Source organism: Pteropus alecto, unplaced genomic scaffold, assembly GCF_000325575.1.
Source record: "Pteropus alecto unplaced genomic scaffold, ASM32557v1 scaffold25, whole genome shotgun sequence".
NCBI lineage: Eukaryota > Metazoa > Chordata > Mammalia > Chiroptera > Pteropodidae > Pteropus > Pteropus alecto.
The window spans coordinates 12512904-12537427 of record NW_006441955.1 but is presented as its reverse complement, the minus strand read 5'-3'; the positions used below and the strand labels follow the sequence as shown (position 1 = coordinate 12537427).

The 24524-nt window shown below is 39.0% G+C and overlaps 1 protein-coding gene and 1 pseudogene across 5 annotated transcripts in view; both read right to left on the bottom strand.

The window, feature by feature from the left end:
* PATJ (PATJ, crumbs cell polarity complex component) overlaps positions 1–24524 on the bottom strand; it is a 289564-nt gene that overhangs the window by 3872 nt on the left and 261168 nt on the right. For 4 of the 5 annotated variants that reach the window (XM_015595195.2, XM_015595198.2, XM_015595196.2 and 1 more), the window contains 4 exons: positions 19775–19897; positions 18923–19027; positions 6262–6368; positions 2981–3104 (listed from right to left, as the gene is read on the bottom strand). In XM_015595195.2, the coding sequence (XP_015450681.1) occupies positions 2981–3104; positions 6262–6368; positions 18923–19027; positions 19775–19897 (459 nt within the window). The remainder of the gene's footprint in view (positions 1–2980; positions 3105–6261; positions 6369–18922; positions 19028–19774; positions 19898–24524) is intronic. The other variant, XM_006919265.3, reaches the window with a different exon arrangement.
* On the bottom strand, positions 22644–22762 carry LOC112485793 (annotated as a pseudogene).

Here is a 24524-nt window from a genome sequence, read left to right as displayed (position 1 = left end):
TCTGCGTAATTTGTTTTTTTAGAAGGCATGTTAAGCCCTTCAAGTTTTCATTTTCAGTAATACAAAAAAAGATTTTTCAACTTTATAGGATTTGTACACTATTTCAGGTTTTGTCGTACTTACTTGATAATTACCACTGATCTGTATCTCCTCTCCTACATTATCAATGTGGCATTTATGGACTAAGCAGAGAAGGAAGAAACTGGTTCACAGACAGGCCTCCGTCTGGTTCAGAAATGTGGCTTTTACCCACTTGATGTATCTCAACTTGGTCACTTAGCCTTCCCTGTGCTGTTAAATAGGTATCTATTAATTTATCTTTCACCTGTTCTAAGGATTACATGGTATTTACTCAATAATGGTGATAGCAAAACAAAATGATACTCTGGTGATGGTCAAACTTATGCTTTCATATTTCATAGGCTCTGAAAAACTGCTCCCTAAATTTCCAGGGCTGTTGAAGTCTTTAGGCCTAACTTTTGTTGGTTTATGGTAAAATTCAGCTGCTGAGAGGATTGAAGTTGGCTTTGATTTTGAAGTTTCCAACCAAACAACTGAAAGAAAATGGATGGTCCTGACAGCCTCTTTATCAGATTGACTAAGTCTCACAAATCTTATACACCCAAAGTGCCTGTGATGCTTCATATTCCTAGAGGGGGAAAAAGGACCTTGATGGGCCAAATTAATTTCTTAGTTGAGCAAGAGAATTATTAAACGAGGCTTAGGACACCAAAAAAGTCACATAAAAACCCACACCCTGTGGATATCTAAGATCCAGAAACCTGAAAAGACTAACATTTTAAAGAATATATGTTCAGTATTAAAAAACCATGGAAAGCATGTAGCTATAGTTTCTAGATCTTCAAAATTTCTATGGGGAAATGTTTAGCTTAGTGTCAGATTTGTTGTAGAAAGACTTTACTATTAAAAAAAACAAACTCCTTTGCTAGTTCTTGGTTTATTGATTCTTTTCAGAAAACTTTTAAATTTAGATATATTGGTTCACTCTAACAAATAAAAAAAGAAAGAAAAAGTCATCAAATGAAATATTATAGTGAACTCCTCTATGGAACTAACTAAATAGTGGTAACTATTTGCATTGGAATATTCTTTTATTGGGGTTGAATGAACTAAGTAGGCTATTAGCTAGGCCTTTAGAACTTTTTCTTTTTTATAATTCAGAGCTTTTCATTTTCAGGTTTGCTTCACTTTACATAAAAGGTCTATTCCTTAAAAATTAAAACATACCAAAGATATTCGATATTTACCAGTACATTACTACTTACATAAGTGCTTACTAAATGACCACTTTCGATGGGGACCTTTGAAAAGAGCATTTTGTGTGAGCGTTAGTCCACTCATTATTCCCACTACTGTTGTCCCACTGTGATTTGATGGTGGTTTCTTTAAAAAAACAAAAACAAAAACAACCCACCAGCAATGCATGGCCATTTCACTTTCAGCTGTATGTTCTGGTGACCTGACAAAAGGTGCCTGGCTCTGGCCCCACCAGTCTATGTGCATGTGTGGACAGGCGCAGTTGGTATAGACTGCTGAACTCTGGGCCTCAGGTCAAAAAGCCTTAGAAGCTGACCATTCCTCTCTTTGGACCACAGCTGATTTACTTACAGTTAGGAAGTGAGCTGGTGATTACAACATTCTGGAGGGGCTTTACGGAGGCACAGGCACAACTTGCTAAAAGGTGGAGGCTAACTTTGCAGTCTTTCCACTATCCTTACCTACATAGCTGGCTCTTTAAAAAACAATTATAATAATGCCCTAAAAGAATAATCATCACAAGTACTTATAATGCTGTTTTAGGAAAAGGAGGGTCTGTAGGTGGCTTATCTACTTTGGAAGTGATCAGACTGGGGCAGTATTGTTATTCAGAATGTTTCTAATCTGCCTCCTCACTCCTGTTTTGTTTGTCACCAGGTCAGCAGATGTGTGTTTGGGAATAACATGCTTTCTTAGTAGGCATCTTAGATACGTGGAAAAAGGTGGGTACATCTGCAGGTGCCTAACGTGTCTCGAAAGCAAATGCCTAATGACTTAAGGCTTAGGTCTGGCCATGGTTAGGCTCAATTAACAGGTGATAAGATCTGCACAGGTAAAAGTGGACTTATATTTAAAGTATAGTATAGCCTTCTAGAAAGAGAAGGTATCTATCTTATTTCTTCTTTTGAAGATCTTTGTTTCTTTAGGAAAATAAAGCTAAAGGCAATCGAATCAATTAATAAACAAATGACTGTGATAAAACCAATGAGAATAAAATTGTAATATTAATACTAAATATTTTCAGAGATCTTCAAAACTTTATAATAAAATTAAACTCCGACTTTAAAAATCCCAATGAAGTTAAAAGTAACTTATCTAAGAGCAATCTACAGGCATGCACACCATGACCTATGTATTAAGTAGGATGCATTGGAATACTTAATTCCTGAAAAACACTATTATCTAATCTTAGTCTCATTTATCTGGCCGATCCTGCAGAGCATTGTAGGAGAAAAATCACCTTAAACTAAAGCATCCTGATGGGCAGCCGTTAAGGCAGCACTGATCTCAAGCTTGTACAAAGCTTTATGCCATGTTGGCCCTCTGGTGTGTTATCTTCTTTTAAAAGAGAAAGCCAAATCATCTATCCCAAAGCAATATTTGCAAGGGCAGCCTGCACAGAGTGTGGCAGTGCTCCTTATATTGTGCTAGTGAAAGAAGATACTCTTTAAAATCTGTTAGCAGCTACTTTTGTAATAGGGTCCAAAGAAAACTATACTTCTAGTGACTCCATTATTATAAAAGAACTTGTCTTTTACTACTCTGGTGTAGGAATTTTATATAAGATTAAATGAAATAAGCATACATGTATACATCCAGGTATAGCCCCGAATAAAGCAAAACACTTAAAAAAAAAAAAAAAATCTCGCCTAGGTTTGATTTAAAAAAAAAAAAAAAAGAACAGTAAAAAGGAAAAAAATACCTTTGCAAATATAGTCTTGACATAAATTGGCAGGTCTCCATGGGGACTTCCATAACCCCCTACAATACTAAACCCCAATCCTTCAGAGCCTTTCTCCAAAGTAATAATCTTAGGTGGAGGTGTTCTGAAAACACAATGCATGCTGTTTAATTCAAGAAGAGATATTGAGAAGGAATTTCATTTTAATGGAAGAACACAGATTTGAGAGAGACTTTCATACTGCGAAACTATTAAGGTCAGTTAATTAAATCAAACTCTCAAAGAACAATCTAGAAGCATTTAAAAATTTTCCCATATCATGCAGGGCTAATGACCAATGTTCTTGATGATTTTGGGGTTTCTCTTTTATAAAACCCAGTTGTTTTTTTTTTTAATTTAAAAATAAAGTCATGATGCTGAAATTGTTAAAGTACTCTTCTATATGCTTAGTTTTTAACTCTCAAGCTTACTATTTTCAAGCTGAATGGAGTTGTCTTTACATCCTTGAAGAATGTGCCTGGAGACAAAGAGGTAGGGTATTACCTTAGCTTAGTGTAGACCACCAATCTGCAGGTGGACTTCTGTCCAGAACAGGTGACAGCAGCCCGAGAGCTCAGTAAACTGCCGCTCTTTCCTTCCTGGATACCCTAGCACACCTGCTCTACCACTTCCATGTACAGTAGAAACTCATTCTTTAAGAGCCACCTTCAATGTGATGTTTCCCTGATGCCCTTGTGAGAGTCAGCCGCACCCTTTCCTGTGCTCCCTTTGCACTTGGTCCAGATTTCCATTATGGCACTTGTTATATCGTACTTTGATTACTTAACCATCTTTCTCCTCTATCAGACCTTGAACCCCTTAAGTCTTAGTCACTGGAGTATTCCCAGCACTATGCATTGTGCCTGTCACAAACTCATTCAGGATCATGACTGCGTAAATGAGAACTGAAATCCAGGAGAGAAGAGAGAAACCAAGGTAAAGCAAAATGGATAAAAACAATCTGTTTCGAATGTATTATTTAGATTTTCAGAGCTTCGTCCAGTGTGGAAGTCATCTCTCTCAGAAACAACATGTCTAAAAATTAAATAACCTATGTGGGCTCAAGTAATTAAATCTAAGCTTAACTAGCACCAGTTTTTTATTCCCAGGTGTGGTTGTCCAAAGAGTAAAAACCGAAAAGAACTCTGACATCTTATCTGTAGTAGGTTCATATTTGTATACTCGCAGCATCACTTGTTTTGTGGTGGCATGCATGTCCGAGAGGCAGAGCCATCTGACATAAACTCAGCCATTTACATATTTAGAAAAATTTGCAAAACTGGGATATAAGCAACCTCTGAATATGCTGTTCTGCCTAACTATAGTATTCTTCCTTCTCCCCCTTCTCAATTTTACCTGGCTTATTTTAGGCTTGATTTTTAGCTGGTTCACACTGATACCAGTTATTTGTTGATGTGCTTACTGGCTGCTTATAGCAGGCAGCCATAGTAATCGCTGAATGTGTATGCTATATAAATTGTTGATTGTTTTGAAGGCCACTCCTGCTTTGCTCAATTATTTTAAAACTCAGCTTCAGCATTAGTGCCACCAAGTACACTCCCTAATTGAGATAAATCCCTCTTCCATGGTTTCACAGGACCCTGTGCTTACTTATCTATCTCACTGAATGTAGCTCTCTTATATTATCAATGCTTTTAAAAGCATGGATTTATGGGTCTGTTTTTCCAGTTCTCTGGCAGTTCCCTGAGTGCCTTCAACCTATGTTTCTAAGTTTGAGTCCTCAGGACTCAGCCCTTGTACAGTGTCTAGCCTTGGGGAGGCACTCAGTAAATATCTGCTGAAATAATGATGAACTATCCCCTACGGCTGAATGGTAATGACGTCATGAATAAGGCTCTACTTTTCATCACTTTGTGGCCTTGTAAGTACCCTCCGTAATGACCCACTAGCTAGACATGAATTTGATGCATGTTTCCTCTTTCAAACACTGCTTCCATTTCCAAGGATATTGAAACGGGAACTCAGATGTCCAAAATCATTGTTTTAGAGCTAGCCCTTGGAGGCCACCAAATCATTACAGGCCTTTGTAAATGTGCCTATTCACAATTAGAGAGCTGTTTTTAGGGGGAGAGGAAGGAATGCAGCTCTGCTTCCCAACTGGCAACATCAGCTGGAGTTTGCATTCATTTATCTCACATTTTCAAGTAGTTTTAATTTTTCATATAGAAGACTAGTTAAAAAAAAAAAATCTCCAAATGTTAACAGTGGTTGGATTATAGGTGACTTAAATTCTTTTAAGCTAGTGGTTCTCAACCTGCCAGGAGCTGTGCAGCTGTGGAACTGTAAAAAAGATGGGCACATCAAAAAATGCTAACAGTATACTATTCTTCCTATAAGGGTCCTGATTTTTTTTTTTTTTTTAGGGAAAGGGCCATCGTAACTTGAAAATGTTATACGTTCATGTATTTGTTATATTTTCATAGCATGCATTTATTACTCTTATAATGAGAAAATAGTATAATGAACTTAGTTTAATATTGTTTTCTCAAGAAAACTGAACTCAAAGGTGTCATTTAAGGTGATGAACTACCAGGAAAAAGTTGGAAATGGCTGTGATCATCAGATCGACCAATAAACCATTCAGATCAGTCAACAAACACTCATCTAGCACCTAGTGCAACTAGGCACTGGCGGCACTGAGAAGTATAACTTTAGGCCCATTTCACAAAGCATGGATCCTCTGCCTATTGGTAGCAAAATTACGCAGGAGAATCCACTGTAGACCACCTACTCAGAATCTCTGAGAATGGGGCCAGGGGAATTAGCAATTTTAAATATGCTCTTTAGATTATTCTTATGCACATTCGAGTTAGAGAAACACTGTTTTAATGAGCAATTTTCACTGCAATGACTGATTTTAATAAAGGATGCCAGCAAGTATAACAATAAGATTTCACTGAGAAAACTAAGGAAGCCTGGTTCTGTGCATAGCAAAGCAGGGTACACCTGGGCTGTAAATCTAAGGTTTCTTAGGGGAGGAGGCACAGGCACCATGTCAAAGTGACCAGATGCAGGATGTGCAGGCCCTGTAACAACAGTTTGCTGAGAATACATATGGTGAAACGGAGCTTTGTGAGAAATAAGAAAGCCCTGGTGCTCTCTTGGAGATTCTCTAGGAATCAGAAAAGGTAACGTGCACCTTCCCCCTCCTCTCCCATAGAGAGCACACTCTAGAACCTGGAAAAGGTCTCACTGAGCTTTGCCCATACACAGAATAGGCACTTTGCGTCTAGAACACTCACTCTGCGTCTTGTGGATGGTGTTCAGCAGTGGGTGAACCAAGGTGGTAGCCCGTAGACAGGTTCTCAAGCTGAGTTGCTATGGCGTTTATATTGGTATCTGCTACGACCTGGGGGAAAGGTTAGAACAAGACAATCCACTATAAGTCAAGGCAGAATTAGAGAGACCATACTATACCCGATGGTCAGTCCTCAGTCCCCATCTTATTCTGAAGCAGTTGACACCATGGATTATTCTCTCTTAAACTATTTTCTTTATTTGGCTTCCATGACACCACACGTTACTAGTTTCCCTTCTACCTTCTGGCCATTCCTTCGTATCCCTGAAATCCTCTATCAGAGGGCTCAGTCCTTGAGCTTCTTATCTTTTCCATCTAAATGTATCCTCTTAGTCATCTCATCTGATCTCATCAATACCATCTATATGATAGTATAATGATAATTCCTGAATCTGTATCTCCAGCACCACCTCTTCCTTAACTTTAGATCCATAATATCCAATCAGCAACAAGATGTCCAGTAGGTATCTCAAACCTGATAGGTCCCACACTGAGCCCCCACCACCTCCATTGCTGTCATAGCCTTCCTCATTTCAGGTAACTACAACTTAATTCTTGCAGTTCCAGCAAACGTCTTAATGTCACCCTTGACTACTTTTTCTCTCATAAACCATATTTGATCCTCGTAAAATTCTACTGGTCTTTCTACGGAATTATCTCTTGACTGGAGTTTTACAACAGCCTCCTCACTGGTCTCTCTGGTTCTGCCCCTCTTCCTTTCAGTGTATGGCAGCTAGAACGGTCCTGCTAAAATAGAGATTACTTCACTCCTCTGCTTAACACCGTCCAAAGGAAACCCAATTCCCTGGGATCACACACTGAAGTCCTTACTACAAGGTCAAATGTAGATCTGCCAGTTATGTCTCCGCCCTCTTCTCCTAGCATTCTCTGCGTTCACTCGGTTCCAGCCAGGCTGGCCTCCTTGCTGTTCCTCTGATGTGCCAGAGACATCTCCACCTCAGTGCTTTGCAACTGCTGTGCCTTCTGCCTGAAATGCTCTACATTCAGCATCTGTGTGGCTAGCTCCTTCACTTCCCTCAGGTCATTAGAGTCCTCTTCCTTGGTCACTCCAACTAAAATTTCCACACCAGCGCCTTGTCCCAACATTCCATGTCTTCTTTCTCTGCTTTCTGTTTCCTCCTTACCACCATTACTAACGCACTGGGTATATTTTACCTTATTAATTCTCTGTCACTTCATATTAGAATGTGTGGGCAGGAAGTTTATCTGTTTTATTCACTACTGTATCTCTGTTATGAAGGACAGTGTCCGGCATATAGCGGCTATTCAATTAATAGTTGGTGAATGAAAAAAAGAATGAAAAAATATCTCTGACTCCCTATGATTTGCCTTTTAGATGGTCCCAAGTATAGCAGAATAACATTTAAACATTGACTTTATATATTTCTATCCTGCAAAAATCATTCTAAAGCACTCAGAAGAAATATGGTATAGTTCTGACAGCCCATACTAGGACACAGAATGGAGTTCTGGTGTTCAGTTTCTGCCACTTAAATGATGCTGTACCTGAGTTTCGACTTCATTTGTTAAATAGGAATCATAAAAGTTGGCCTTGTCTGCTTAGCCTGGAGTTGTCTTCTACCTAGAGTTATCAGAGCTTCTTTCTCAAGAGCTTCTGGGCTACCTCTGCTTCTGATCAACTGTTCTTCTACGTTATAATACTCAGTGCACAAGTACAGAGTGAAAGGACTTAGCTTGACAGTAGTGCAAAGATCAATTTGATTGCAGTTTCAGAATAAACCAACAGAGGGCACGGCTGCCTAAACCTGTAAGCTTAGCTGCATCTGTTAATATTTAGAACAAGGAAAGCCACAGAGCAGCTCTGGCCCTGGCCCCGGCCCCACCCCCCCCGGATCAGAATACATTCTGGATGGAGCATCTTGAATTGGGGGAAAACACTGCTAAGCGTGAGTTATACAATCTTCTGGAAATACTGTCATATAGAAAACAACTGAACAAATTGGGGGAATATTTAGGATAAAACAGAGAGAGGAAATGACAGATTCCCCCTGACCACAAGAGCCTCTCCACTCACCACCAGCCCTTCTTACTCTCCCCTACAGCAAGTGTATCGAAGGAGTTGTCTTTGTGTGTGACCTTTGTAATCTTACCCACTCTCAACCTACACCACCTTCATAAACACATTCCATTCCAGCTTGCATCCCCATCACCTGGCCCAAACTTCCATGACCCTCATTCTCTGGCTTTCTTCCTCCTACTGCCCACTTTTCCAACTCTTTGCTATTCTACTCACCCCCTGTGGCTCAGTTCTGGGCCTACCTCCCACTTGCATGTTCAGGGTCTAGGTGACAGAATATACATTCCCATAGCTTTAAATGCCAACAACGTGCTGACAATTCCCAGCCTAGTCATTATATCCAGTTGCCAACTTAACATCTGCATTTTAATATCTCAAGGGCTTATTAAAATTAACACAACCAAATCCAAACTCTTGATTCAACAACCGAATCCTTTCAATTCATTTTCCCTCTAGCTTTCCTCCTCTTAGTAGATGGCCTCTCCAGCTGCTAATTAGAAATCCACCAGGTGGAATATTGAAAATACTTGATTGCTGGCTGGTGATTGTCCAGCTGGAAAGGAAGCTAGGCTGATAACCGTACAGGTGCTTACTCTCTGAATATCAACCTGAAAACTCCCTCTCTCACCTGCCGTATGTAATCTACCACCAAGTCCTCTGGAGCTGACCTCCAAAATATTTCTCAAATCTGTTTATTTTCCATCTCTGTGGTGACCACCCTAATTCAATTCATCATCATCATCAGCTGCCTTTTAACTGGAATTTCCACTCATCGTCTTCCAATCTCTCTTCCACACAATAGCTGGTTATCATTTTAAATATACAATAGTAAGGGCACTCCCCTGCTTAAAACTTTTCAGTGGTCTCTCTTTGTGCTTGGAATAAAATTCAGATTCCCTAATTATAACACAAAAGTCCTCTCATTCGCCTATCATCTAATCCCATCTATTTCCTTTCCCTTCGCCCCACATTCCAGCTCCCTCTGCCTGTAAGTGTCCCCCTTTCCCCCAAAGCAGTCGGCCTGGCATCAACTTAAAAGTCACTTCCCTTATGCAAGCCTTCTTTGGCTACTCAAGTTTAAATTAATTTCTCCCGTTTTCCTCTCCATAGCACCCTTGAAGTATTTCTCACACATTGTGACGATACATATTTGTGTGACTATCTTTCCCACCCAATCGCAGGAATCATGGGGATAAGGGCTGCTTCTCAATATTAATATGCCTGGCATATAACAATTGTTTAATGAGTATTGGTGGAGTGAATGAATAAATCTAAAACTTTTCTTAAAAAAAAAAAAATCGGGATCATGGCACTCAATTTTCTGCATTTCCACAGAACAGAGTGAGACTGATACAGATTACAAGAAGATTGGTTTTAGGTCTTTTTAAGGAGAAAAAAAAAATCTAATAATTAAGGCAGTTACAGAATGGAATGGCACATGAGCACCCACCAAAGCAAGCATTCAAATAGAGACTCAAAATCTACCAATTTGGGATGTGGGGAAGGAGATTTCTATACTTGGTAGGAATTTGGACATATATGTTCAGCCGACTATAAAACAGACCATCCATTATGGGAATGAGGAAGAAAGTCAGTAATATACATATATTTAGAGTACCTTCAAAAGTCAAGATTTGATGGTAACCTGTTCCTTTCTTTACTAGCTCGTTTAGTCAATATATAACAGCACTACGACTACTGAATATAAATGAAGCTCTTACTTTATGCTAAGCACTCTTTTTTGAGTCCCTACGGAGGTGGGTACCATTATTTTTCCCATATTACAGACAGAAGAACCTGGAGCAGAGAGGTTAAGTAACTTTCTAAGGTCAGTTAAGGAGTGAAGGCTGGATTCAAATCCATTCCACTTCACTCTCTAATCTTGTGCTCTTAATCCTATGCGATATGAAGCAAATTGCCCAGTGTGAGGGTAGAGACTTGGTACTTGGCAGTCTAGATATAAAGTGGGGAAGGAAAAGGGGTAAAAAGATAGTCCGATAGCAGTTGCAAATAGAGCAGAAGATCATCACGAAGTGTGCTTGGCAATGGGATGGAAAATGCCACACCACCAATACTACAAAGAGTGTATTTGGGATGTGGGAGATATATACTCATGGATGTTCTAGCAAGAAAGCTTTTTAATTTTTAGAAAGAGAATATACTTTTAAGAGTCCATGAAATCAGCCATATAAATTATAAAACCAAAGACATAGTTCTTTTTGATAAATTAAATTAAAAAAAAAATCTATCTAGAAAATATAAAAACACTTCCATAGCACCATATTGCAGAAAAACACTCATTCCTCCAAAACATAGGAGGAATGTTTTGCTTACTGTTGCTTACTCTCAAACCCTGAAATTAAAAGGTCCTCCCAACCACTGATAATATTAAATCCTAGAGACACGGCTAGGATCCTTGGAGCTATCCGGGCCCACGGCTATTTTGTAGGAAGGTAGAACCAAAGGGGCTGAATGGGAAATGTAAAGGATTTTCACTGACAGCTTTGTCTTTTACAGGATGTTAAAGAGAGCAGAAACCTGTCACCCCCAGATGACTTTACAGCCCCAAGGCATTTGCATGAACCATCTTGGTCTCAGGGTTGATTGGTCTTCCCACCGACTGACTTGTGAAAGTGGATAATCTGATCTCGGAAGGGTGTGTGTGTTCAGCTGGATACAAATTTAAGATGTGGTCTATGCGTCCTGGCTCAGCCCTGCGTCTGAAGTGCTCTTCCCCCAACACCAGGGACTGAACAATTTGGAAGTAAGCCTAGGAGAGGTCTATCTGTGTGCTTTGAAGAGGGAAAGCAAACAGGCTAATGAAACATTCATTTTTTTTTTTTTTTTTAAGGTAAATAAATCTTGATTCTTGGGTATAAACTTCTGTGGTAGGTTTCGAGGATAGAGTTGGGAGGAGAGGAAACCAAGAGAAAGCAAATGTGTTCCCTGCCCTCCAACAAACAGGCCTGCGATTTATGTCATTTAGCGTGGGAGGCAGATGTGAACACATGCCGTTCAAAGTGGAAAGAGGAGTGGGGCAAGACTGGATTCCTGGGTAAGGCAGGGAGGCTTTGAGGTATTGGGGTATTAGGTCTGTGCAACTCGAATGTGTGGTTCTAGAGCCAGGGTGTCTGGAGTCCTTGGACCCAGCTAGGGCCAGCTCCAACTAGAGATTGGCGGCCTATAGTCTGGCTTTTTACATTACGTGGGTCAGCAATCTTTCCTCTCATCCTTCATACCTGGGGACCTGGAGATGTGGCAGATGTCTCTTCTGCTTCCCACTCACCTTTCAAAACCATTAACCTAGTTCAAAACCTGTAGGTCCTTTAAGTTTATGTTTCTCCTTGTTATTGCACATAGAGCTTCTACTGACATCTTGAGAGGGGTTCTTTAAGGTATGAAACTAGATATGAAACTGCTGGGTGACGGGTATGCACATATTAAGTTGAATAGATCTAAGTTGCCAAGTGGTTGCACAAGTTTAAACTCTCACCAGGCATTTAACGAAAGTACTTTGTTTCCTCACATCCTCCTCAAACTTATGATCAAACATTTAATAAGTGCCTACCTAAGGAGAGTGAGGCCACTAACCTGAAGGAAGACGGGGAGGAAATCCCTTCACCTGAGGAGAGGGTGGCTTGTGAAACAAAAGAGAAGGATGAAGTCACTCCACTTAAGGCGGGGAGACTTGTGAAATGAAAGATGGGGAAGAAGCCTTACCCTCTGAACCTCAGGGGCATGTGGAGACCTTTGAATTAGTGGAAGAGGAAGAACCAATAAGCATGTTTCCCACTCAAAATGTTTCCTCCTCTCAGTGTAATTCCCCCTCGCTCTGTGTCCTCCCTCCAAAATTTCCTTCTTAAATTTTGTCTCCTCAGACTGCTTTACTGTACAAAGGTATTTATTCTGATATGCTTTCTTTGTGACTTGGCTCCTTGTGGCATTTTTTTTTTCTTTTTTTTTTTTGAGAAAAAGTAAGATTAATTGAAAGTACATTTTAGAAGGAGACAGGCCCGCTAAGGAAGGCTGCAGCCCTGTGGAATTTAGGGGATAAAGAGATAAGATAGTACACCCCAAAGGGAAGGGTGGGTTTCCAGCCAGGAATGTTGTAACCTCCTTGTGATATTTAATAATTTAGATTAAAAGCAAAACTAAATTCAATCAGAATTGTATATTCTATAGTAGAACAATGCATGTTTAGTAAACCTTCTAACTGACTAATAAAGCAAAGGTATTTATTGCACAAACCCTAGACGAGTACTTTTCCATAAAAAACAGGGTTGAGGTGGGGTAGGGTATTGGGGGGGGATTGTGTTTCGGAGAATTGAGAAATCAATATATTTTCCAGGTAAGTATAATAGTATAACGAACAAAAGCTTGAGCTCCTTGCTTTACTCCTGTAAAGGAGTAAGCTTAGCCCTCAGATTTGTTAGGACCCAAATCTTGCAGTACGAAATACAAACTCAGCACTCATACTCAGCCTGGATCCTAGATCCATAGTGCAGATATGCTGAAAACAGACAGGAAGGCTGTTGAGTGAGAGTGATCCCTGAGGAAGCTGGCATCTTAAGATGGGGACACATTAAAGATCAAGAAAAGCGTGCCTTGTTCCAGGCCTGGCATTTGTGTAACTTTCTGAAGTAGAAAGCACATATGCTTAAAGTTTTTATTATAATCTCATGACACTGATTCTAGTGACATCAGAATATATTGATTTTAATGCGTCTTTAAAAAAATATATGGAAGTGTCAAATATTTGACGTCAAATAAGAAGGGGCAAAGTGACTGCTAGTCATATCACCATCTAGTGGCACACACCTCAACTGCCACCTGGAAAAACCACTACACTTTCAGGATTGTAAAAGGAATTTTAGCATCATCTGACTCCGAGTCTATGTTATTATAGTGAAAGTAATAAAGTACCACTTACTTAATGCTTACCATTTGCAATCCACTGTTTTTATTAAACATTACGTCTCAAATTCTCACAGCAACCTTGAGCTATGACCCTTATTTACAGAAACTGAAGACTTAAGTGACAGGATTCAAAATGCACAACTTTCTATGACACTAATGCCTGCCTGTCCTACAGAATTTCCACAGGGTCCTCATTTCAGCTTTCAAACCTTTAGCTCTGTCTTCTTCCTGGAGTTTATCACTCCCTTCCTGGCATCACTTAGCTTTCTATCCATCATGAACCCCATAGAGCTTACCCCTGGCTACCCATTAAAATCACCTGGGAAGCTTTAAAATATCTTGATGTCCATACCACATCCCAGACCAATTAAATTGCTGGGGTGAGACCCAGGAACCGGTAATGGAATCAGCAATTTTATTGTGCAACCAAGGTTAAGAACTACTCACAGCCATTCCCTTAATGATACTCACATGTGCCTTTAGATGCTTGCACATTCTACCACATACCTTTTTAATTCCCAACCGAATCCATCTTTCTCCTCCATTGGAATTTTTCTGGACCAAATCGGTAACTGCTGATTTGTTCTTATAAGTTCATGTCCCTCAATTTGATGAGCACGGCCCAACAACCCACTCAGTGTAACCAACACGTAACTAGGCATCTGCTCCAGGCCAGGCCCTGGGCTGGAGGCACAGACACTGTCCCTACTTTGAATAAATTTATGATTGGGGCGGTGACTGACTCCCTATTTCTGGTTAAAGTATTTCTAAACAAAGGATTTCTCAAGATTTAAAAAGAAGGAACGAGGGTTGGGTGAGATGGGTAGTCCAGGCATACTGAAAAACATGTGCAAACCTTTACTCCTCCCTACATAATGTACTACTCCAGGGGGTCTTGGGGTTGGTCTCTGAACTAGCAGTATCAGCAACACCTGGGAGCTTGTTATAAATGCAAATTCTTGGATCCCGCCCCAGTCCTACAGAATCAGAAGCTCTGGGGGTGGGACCCAGCATTTGTGTTTAACGAGCTATCCAGGTGACTTTAGAGCATGCTAAAGTTTAAGCACCTCTCTCAAATATCAAAATCTTTTCATTATTCATTCTTAGAAAAGCATCCTAAAAGAGAAGCCATCAGACTCAACCTCCCATGCAAAATTTCTTTTTAGAGGTAACATCATCCTTACCTTTTCTATCTCCTTTGCTCCCAACTACTCCCTTGCTCCCTACTGATTTAACACCAACTATAAAAGAAAGAACTCAATTATATTAAATATTGCTAGTGATTTATCTGCCACTTGTAGTGACTTTTCTGCAGTTTCATTTACTTCTGCCTCACTGGTAAGTACGCTATTCTTGAAATGCTTTTCTCCCTTAGTTTCTAGGAATTGTATCCTCGACTCCTGGTTCTTTTCCATTTTATTTTTTCAGGATATTTCTTTTTCTGTGCATGTGATAAAAAATTAAACAGTAGTACATGATTAAAAATTTAACACTCTCACTCCCTAGAGACTCGCTAAACTTTTCTCTTTTCAATTCTATAGGTATAAGCTAAATAATATGCTTATGAGCCTATTTTGAAATTTATTATCTTGAAGATACCTATCGACTCCTTAGTCTGAGATGAAAATTTAATTTTCCAAACTCTTTCACTTAACGTTTATATTAAGTTTTACTTGTTTCCTATGTTTCTTTAAATATACCTCTGTAGTTCTGACAGTTTCCAATAATTTGTTTTTTATTTCAACCTAAAAAAATCAAATTTATTCATGTATAATTTAAAAATAAAAATGATTCTACAGTATTTAGTGAAGAGTCCCCTGACTCCTTGCTCCCTCATAATTGACTCTCACTCCCTAAAGTAATTAATCTCAACCATTTTAGCTGTTTCTTCTAGTATTTGCTTCCATATTTCTAAAAAACATGCTTTTACTTCTGTTTCTTGATTTTTCAGTTCTAAATATTATCTGATCATGTCCTATTATAGAAGATAAGTATTTAACTCTTAGATTTTCCTCTCCACCAACACATCCCAAACCCCATGCTACTAATATTTCATGCATCATCATGATGCTTGGTTGGACTGGTTTTACTATAACATCTTAGAATGTTTATATAAATGTTACTCATCCTGAGCCAACTATCAAACTATGATTACACTTTCTTTCTTTCTTGTTTTTTGGTAGAAGTTTATTTTCCCCAAAGTTAATAATTATCTCATTTTGTCTAATTTTTAATACACTTATCATTAATGCAGCTCCAAACTTCCCAACTGATCTCAAACTTCTAATTCAGTTAAACATGAGATAATCTGTTTCTCTTTTTTCTCTCTCTAATTCAGAGGCGTCTCTCTTGGAACCCTCTTCTCTCCTGCTCCAATTTGGACAAGTTGTTCTCTGTGCCTGCTACACAGCTATCTGGGACTTCACTGTTCTTTAGCATTGGATTTGCTCGCTCCCCTTTCTGTCTTAGCTCTTTTGCTGGAGTACATCCTCAAGTAACCGGTGTCATCTGAATCTCTTGCTCTTATGTAAGTAGCTTATACTTTTCTCCTTGAAAATTTTAGAATGCCTACAGGTATCGATCTTGTTTTATTTCTCCTGCTTGCTGATTAATGGACCTTAAGCAGAATTTATGTCATTTCTGTTATTTTTGTTTTTATTTTTGCAACTCCTATTTGTTGGATCTCCTGAATTAATCCGGCGTCTTATTTTTTCTCTTTCATTTTCAATCTAAGGTTTACAAGAGACGTCACTGTTTTCTATATATTATCTTAATAAGTAGGGCATGTCTCTCTCTTCTAACCAGCAGCTGGGCCCTCTTACATCAGGTTTGTTTGTTTGTTTTTTGTGCTCTGGAAAATGCCCTCGAAGGACCTCTCCAACTACTAGACCCTTAATCAGTGTCCCCGATTTCAGACTCTCTTCTGTCCTCCCTACTTGCTGCTAACTCCAACCCTTTGTCCTCTGTCTTTGTCTCCACTGTTTTCATTCATTTATTCATTCAACTGATTATCTTTGAGGTATACTGTGTCAGGCAGTGGAGATGCCAACATTAAAAAACTTTGGATGGTTTTATTTACCCCTTCTGTTTCTAGCACGAAAGTCTAGCCCCCGACCAGCAACAGTACATTGCCCATGCCTGCTGGACATTTCTGCCCCTAGGTGTCCCAAAACATAATGTTCTCTTTCCTAATAACCTCCTCCTGAATTTCCTAGATTGGTTAAATCTGCCCATTCTCCTATGCTCTAAAATGTCTGGAAAATCTCTTAATGTACCCAGAATGAGCCTCGCAAGTTCCTTTAGTGATAAAAATCCTTTATATGCTCTTTTTATCTTTCACATTCTTGAAAAAAAAAGTTAATTTTTTTTTTTTTTTTTAGCAGAGAGGCTGGGTTACCTGATTTTGTTCAAAAAAGATTTTATAGTAATACCACAGGCAAAAGAGCTGAACCGGCATACTATCAAACTACAGAAGCAAATATAATTGGGAACATTTAAAATGACCCCTCATAGCCAAATCTATCTCCACTGATCGATCTATAATCAGAATGAGAAACCATCAGACTTTAAGGGCAGAAATATCTACCTCATTATTACACCTAGAGACAGCAATTTAAACTGTGGGGACAAGCTTCCAGGAGTGCTGGCTGTCTCTCCCACCCTTTTCCCCTTCTCCACCCTGCAGTCTGCTGACCCACACCTTAATCTTCCCTGTGCAATCAGCAGTTGCTGACTGCTTCGCATGATACACTGACAATAAGTCTTTTCCACATCATCAGACACAATTATCTGACCTTCTCTACTACTCTGCCAATGGGCTGACTCACCTGATAATAAAAATAATTACCTAGTGACAAGTCAGCTGTGATCACTGTATTGCTGGTACTACTCCGTGCACATTGTTTTAATTAAAGTGAGTACACTATGCAACTGAAAGGCATCTGATGCAGGACATAAGAGTATCCTGGGCTTTGTGTCTAAAGCCTTTGGCAGCACATACGCTCCATACCCATAACTGTACATTGCGATCGTCAAAATCCCAAAGGATTCTATTAAGCTTTTAATAACATATTAAAAAAAAATAACACCAACTAATGTGATTAATGCAAGAGAACATTCTGAAACCAAATATCATTTTCTTCTTAAAATACATACGGAAATAAGAAAAATAAAGAACTCCTTCAAAAGTATGTTCATAGTGGCAATAAGGCTGAATGAAGTGTTAATTCTACATTGAAGAGCATGAGTTCATTTTCATCTAAGGTACTTTTTAATAGCTAATATTTTACATTGTGTCTTCTCATTTCTTTGTGAAGAAGGTGGAGTTGAAAACACTATACTGGTGTATGAAAATATCAATAATACCAGATTTTGCTAAGGGAACTTTTTCGTCTTGCCCTAGTTATCATTTGAAATAATTTCCTCTTACAATTATAACTTAACCGCCCATGGCTGGGAGGTTGAATAGTTGCCCCTAGGGCCTCTAGGGGTCAGTCTAACTCGAAAAGAAAGGAAACACAGCGAACAAGAAAAAGTGAAGGATTTGCAGGCTCTGATGAGGGCAGAGGGAGAGGAATGTGAGGTAACCGTGTAAGTTTCCACAGAAAGTGAGGACAAGTAGGAGTGGGGAAGCTGACTCCAAAGCCAGTTCACATAGTGTTTTGGTTTGTGCTCAGCAGAAACTTGGGGACTCAAATCATTGAATAATATATTGTGAATCGCAAACTCTCTTGAAACTACTAATAGTATTTTTGATTCCCTTCATACGTGCTGAAAGCCATTTACCTTTTTAACGTCTGTTTTGGCACTTAGACAATTGAGATGTGAGAAATAAGCACCACAAATTGGTTCTCCCAAAAGTAACGTTTTTTTTTTTTAATTCAAACTTATTATCCTAAGGCTAGAATGATCCGAGGAGCTGGCTAGCCCTCTCTCTAAGGTACTTAACGGGGGGGTTTTAGTCTTTTTACCTATAAACCATTTAACACCACCTCTGAAGAAGATGCTGCCTCTCACTACACGGTATCAATCTCAGAGACATCTGAAATGCTGAAAGTATAATGAGGGGTAATCAACGGCACACATTATTTTTACTTCCTGGTATATTTCTCTGTGCCTCTGGACAATACTCTTGGGGACCACGGCTGATAAATAATTGTCTGCCCTAGTCGATGACTACTATGCAGTGAGAGTTTAACAGGGTTGGCAATCACTTATGCAATAGGAAAAACAGCATTATATTTCTCCCTTCTTTTAAAGGGAGTGGAAGAAACAGCACTTGGGCAGTTCAGTAACAGTTTTTGGGCATAAGAAAAGAAATCATTTCCTATTCCTTACAAATTCTGATTTACAAAAGAACACTGGAAGCTAAAAGCCTTGTTGATTTATCATGTGAAGCAGAGAGTAATTTTTCTCCCCTTGTTATGCTTTCATATAATCATGCTCACTGCCTGTATGGGTGGCATTAAAGAATTTCTGAATAAAAATAATAATTTCTTGCTTTCAACCTTCATAATTCACATCAGCAAGCATCCTGCTGGGCGGTGATGCCTACTGCCAGTGACGCTCAATCTTTTTTGCACGCCACTTATCTGCCCCGCGCAGCTGCGAGTTCCATTGATCGCAGTACCTGCAGGATAATGCGCCCGTAGGCGTTCTTCAGCAGATTAACCACGTCCGCGTGAGACAGCCCATCCAAAGGTTGCCCATTAATGCTGACAATTCGATCTCCAACCTGGAAGTACAAAAGTGGTAGAAAATCACTATCATTAAGAAAAATTAAATTTGAGAAGAATGCTTAAAATTCTTTGGAAGTCATATTTCCCATTTGTCACTATTGTGAAGAGTCTGTGTTTCTACTGTGTATGCATGTTCCAGAAGCAGGAGGAATTTTTATGGCTTTCCCCAAATACAGACCAATCAGAGAAACAAGAAGGGGGTCAGATTTGATTATTACAAGGCACGGCAGGCCACTTTTGTATTTTGGTAATGGTGGTGTTTCATACATCCATTCGCCAGTAATAATAGGATGTACAAATTAACTGTTCACTAAAGCTCTAATGAGGAAGCGAAATATTTTCTGCTTTATTTTTCTACCTAGGTTAAGATTAATGGGCAATGGAGGAAAATCATAAGAATGTTGATTCTTTTGGTTGAAGGAAGATTCTAAGGTAAAATCTCTCAGGTGAAAATCAATTTTGGGTGGAATGAGCTGCTAAAAAAAAAAAAAAACAGTATGGGAGCCTTTGCAAAATGAGCTGCAATTTCTTCTTTTGAGAAGCTTTGATACAAACAATAATATTTTTATATGCCCAGGGACCTAATGAATTTCAGGTATAAACTTTCTCCAACGCATTTTGCCCTCAGCATGGGTCTCTGATGGCTGTTGGAATTCTAACTTTAAACAAAGTGCCCACGGCTGCAACTTCCTTTCCCACCCCACCACATGCTGTTAGCACTTCACCATTCCCCTTTTGTTTACTTTAAGCTTCTGTGTACGTGCAGCCACACCGCTGGCCTGAATCATGGCAATAAATATTGGGATATCTCCTAAGGGACTTCCTTTTCCTCCAGCAATACTGATTCCAAGGGCATCACTGAGCTCCTAAAAAAAAAAGAAGAAAAAACATAACACATATTTAATAAAGAGCCACAACCTGATTGTCCCTTGATAGCTGCTAAGCAAAAAACTGTGATGCAGGAGGCCAGGGTAACAAAGGAGTTAAGTGCAGGGCCTTTGAAGTCAGAAAGACCTGTGTTTCAGCTCTAGTACTTAATTAGCTGGAGGGTCTTCAGGATGTTCCTTAACCTCTTAGAGCTTCCATCTCTAAGCAAAAATGGAAGAATACCATCTCACAGTCGGTTTGAGGTTTAGATGAAGTGATATAGTACAGTCCTGGCTTACAGAAGAGGCTCAATAAAAGGCAACAGTATAAGTTAAAAATAAAACAAAACACAAAAAGCCCTGCACACAAAAAACCCTATGTGACTGCTCAGTTTAGTGGCCAATTTTGATGCAGACTTGGCAAGGATGTTCTCATATGGTGTTTATAATTAAACTGCCACACATATCATGCTCTTTTGGGTGTGAACAAACATGCTTGGCTCTAGGAGAGCTGCATGACTACATTAAAACAAAAGATCTTAAAGGACACTCACTAGAATGACAACAGAGTTTGGAGAGAAGTAAAACTTGACTGCAAATGTTCCCTAAGATTATTAGGAGAAGCAACATGGTTCACTCGGACCCTGGTGAAGAGATCTTGGCTTTAGTTCTGGTTTTTCTCACATTGATACCATAGGATTAATATTTAAAAAAAATCACTAAAAGAATAAATGACAAGTTCCAGATTCAGCATGGTGGCATATGCATACTATAAAATCTCTCTCCTGCTGATCAAAAAAAAGAACTTGTCAAAATACAAAAGAACAACTACCTGAGACTTTTGAAAAGTAAAGAAACTCAAGTTGTGATGGAAAGCCAACACTTGGAGGAGAGACATCAGGGATGAATGTCCTGGTTGTTTTCCTGGCAGTATTGTCTTCAGAGCAAGACAGAGGCAAGGAGCTGTGGAGGTGGTACATACTAACACTCTGACAGAAACTCCCATCTTCCTGGTCAGAGAGATCAGAAAAGGAGCTCCTGGTCATGGGAGAATAAAGGAAGAAAGCTAGAGCCGAGAGAATCGGAAAAGGGGGTTTTCTAATTCTGTGAGTGAACCCATAGAATTCTCAGGCTCATCTCTAAGCTACACATGTGTGAAACAGACCCAAACTAGAGAACTGAACCACCACTCATGAAAGGGGAGACAGAACTTTCAGTCCAAACCTAACTGGGTTGACTGCATCCTAAAACATAAACATCAGCATTCTTCAGAGTCTATACAGCATAGCGTTCATGAGGTCCAGGACAAAACCTTAAATTACTAGACATGTAAAAAAAAAAAAAAAAAAAGTGACCAGGAAAACGTGACCAATTTTCATCTTGAATTCTTTAAAATATGTAAGACAGCTGAAAGCCAAAATTATAACACTGTTTAGTGGGGTTCTCAGTTTATGTAGATATAAATATATGACAACTATGACATAAATGCTAGCGGATTGGTTGTGGTAAAGGGACCTGTATGGTTGCAAAGCTTCTACAGTTTTAATTAATCATCTGAAAACACGCAGCTTAGTGTGCTTCAATTTAACTTCAGTCAATTTGGAAAAAGCAAAAAGAACAAAATGACAACAAAACCCATATATGAAAGAACTTCAAAAACTCACATCATATAAGTGTGAAGAATTATTCTTTAGTATTAATATTACTAGCTACTGCCATGTTGTGCTTATAAGACAGAATAATGGTAATGCTGACCTATCCAGTAACAGGTGGCCTACGTCCTGTTGTCCAAAGTATTTGTGTCTAGCTTATATTTTCTGAATGCATCGAGAATAAAGCCCTGTGTTTAAAATGGCAAGATGTGTTTCATTATGATTTTTCTGCTTGGACCGTGTGTGGGCAAATAGGATTGGTAGGGTCAGGCCTTATAAAAAGCCTATAAAAACAAGTGGCTGAAATGACGAAGCAGACATAAAATGATACTTTATAAATCTTGGAATGAGGAGAAATTTATGCAATAACTTGGTTTTGTTCAAATTCATCATGACGTTTCCTTAATTTATCCAAAATTATGTACATGTTGGTATATTTCACTTCCCCTATTAAAGGAACATCTGAGTTGAAACTCAGGTGGAAAGATACTGGGAACAAATAAGGCACGTGTAGTCGAAGATGTAGCCAACAATAATGGATGTCACTTTCAGGACTTCATGATGCACTAGGTACTATGCACTACCTCATTTAATCCACACAACAATATTTACCGTGTGAGGTAAACAGTGTTATTATTCTCATTCTACAGATGAGAAAATTGAGGTTAAGTAACTTGCCAAAAGTCACAGAGCTAATAAATAGCTGAGTGCCCTCAAACACAGCTAGGACTGACTTCAGAGAATAAGCTATGCTGGATATCACATTATTGTAGTTGAACTATGATTAAAACAATGTCATATTTTTTTATGACTTCTTGAATCCCAAATTTATTGGTCAATGTCATTGAAATAGAAGTCTACTTCCTAATATTCTGGATATCACACCAGGAGTTTGAAATTCAGGACTTGACAAATTTACTGAAATGCATTTTATGCAATCTTCTGAGGAGGACAATTTAGCAATATGCATAAAAGTCTTTTTTTTTTTTTTTTTAGGTGAGGCAACCCTTGGTTGACCTCACAGATTGCAAGGACCTTGTCATCTTATAATCTCTTATCATTCATTCATTCATTCATTTATTTATTTATTTTTATGCCTGCAGCACCTGGTCTTCCTAGGTGGTCTCCCATCCAAGTACTAGCCAGGCCTGACCCTGCTTAGCTTCCTAGATCAGATGGGATCGGGCTTGTTCAGGGTAGCATAGCCATAGACTTAAAAGTCTTTAACAACAAGTATGGCTTTTGACTCTACAATTTCACTTCTAGGAGTTAATCCTGAGGAAATCACCCATGATATGAACAAAAAAGAAAATACAAAGGTATTTTGCTTTAAAAGACAGCAAAAATTTTTCAGAGAGCTAGAACAAATAATCCTAAAGTTTATATGGAACCATAAAAACCATGGCAATCTTGAGAAAAAAGAACAAAGTTGGAAGTATCACACTACCTGATATCAAACCATACTACAAGGCTACAGTAATCAAAACAGCATGGTACTGGCATAAACACAGATACATTGATCAATGGAAGAGAATAAATCCACGCCTATAAGCCCACTTAATATATCACGAAGGAGGCAAGAACATACAATGGGGTAAAGATAGTCTCTTCAATAAATGGTGCTGGGAAAATTGGACAGATACAAGCAAAAAAAAAAAAAAAAAAAGAAAAAAGAAAGAAACTGGACCACCTTCTTACACCATATACAAGAAGAGATTCAAAATGGATTAAAGACTTAAATGTAAGACCCCAAATCATAAAACTTCTAGAAGAAAACAGGCAGTAAACTCTGATATTGCTAACAGTAATTTCTTTTCAAATATATCTCCTTGGGCAAGGGAAACAAAAGAAAAAATAAATAGGACTACATCCAACTAAAAAGCTTTTGTACAGTAAAGGAAACCACCAACAAAACGAAAACATAATCGACTGAATGGGAGAAGGTATTTGCTTATGATACACCTGGTAAGAGGTTAATATCCAAAATGTATAAAGAATTCATACAACTTAACAACAGCAAAACAAATTTAAAAATAGGCAGAAGACCTGAAGATATTTCTCCAAAGAAGAAATACAGATGGCCCATAGACATATGAAAAGATGCTCCAGGTCACTAATCATCAGAGAAATGCAAATTAAAAGCACAATGAGATATCACCTCACACCATCAGAATGGCTATCATCAATAAATCAAAGAACAAGTGTTGGTGAAGATGTGGAGAAAAGGCAACTCTCATACATTGTTGGTGGGATTGCAAATTGGTACAGACACTATGGAAAACAGTCTGGAGGTTTCTCAAAAAATTAAAAATGGATATACCTTTTCACCCAGCAATTGCACTTTCCGGTTATTTATCCAAAGAAAACCAAAACGATAATTCATAAAGATCTATTCACCACTATATTCATGGCAGCACAATTTATCTATCTATCTATCTATCTATCTATCTATCTATCTATCTATCTATCTATCTATCTATCTATCCCCTCCCCGCTTCCACCCCTGACCTACGGATGTTGCCATCTCCCCTTAAGAACTGGATCTCTGAAGGTGGGGCGTCTCCTCTCACATGCCTGTGGCGTACACCCTGGGGCCTGGCGCACCCGGGGTATGGGCCATGGCTCCACTGGGGCTCGAACCCAGGATCTTTTGCGTGTAAAGCAGATGTGTTAACCACTACTCTAGTAGCACACACATGCATGGACCTAGAGGTTATTATGCTGAGTGAAATAAGGCAGACAGAGAAAGATAAATACCACATGATTTCACTTATATACGGAATCTAAGGAACAAAAGGAACAAAGCAATCAAAAACAAACTCACAAATATAGAGGGCAATCTGGTGACCGCCAAAGGGGACGGGGGTTGGGAGGCTGGGCGAAAAGGAGTGAAGGATTAAAGAAGTACAAATTAGGAGTTGATAGATGGTCACGGGGATGGGGAGCACAGCATAGGGAATGCAGTTAGTTTAGCA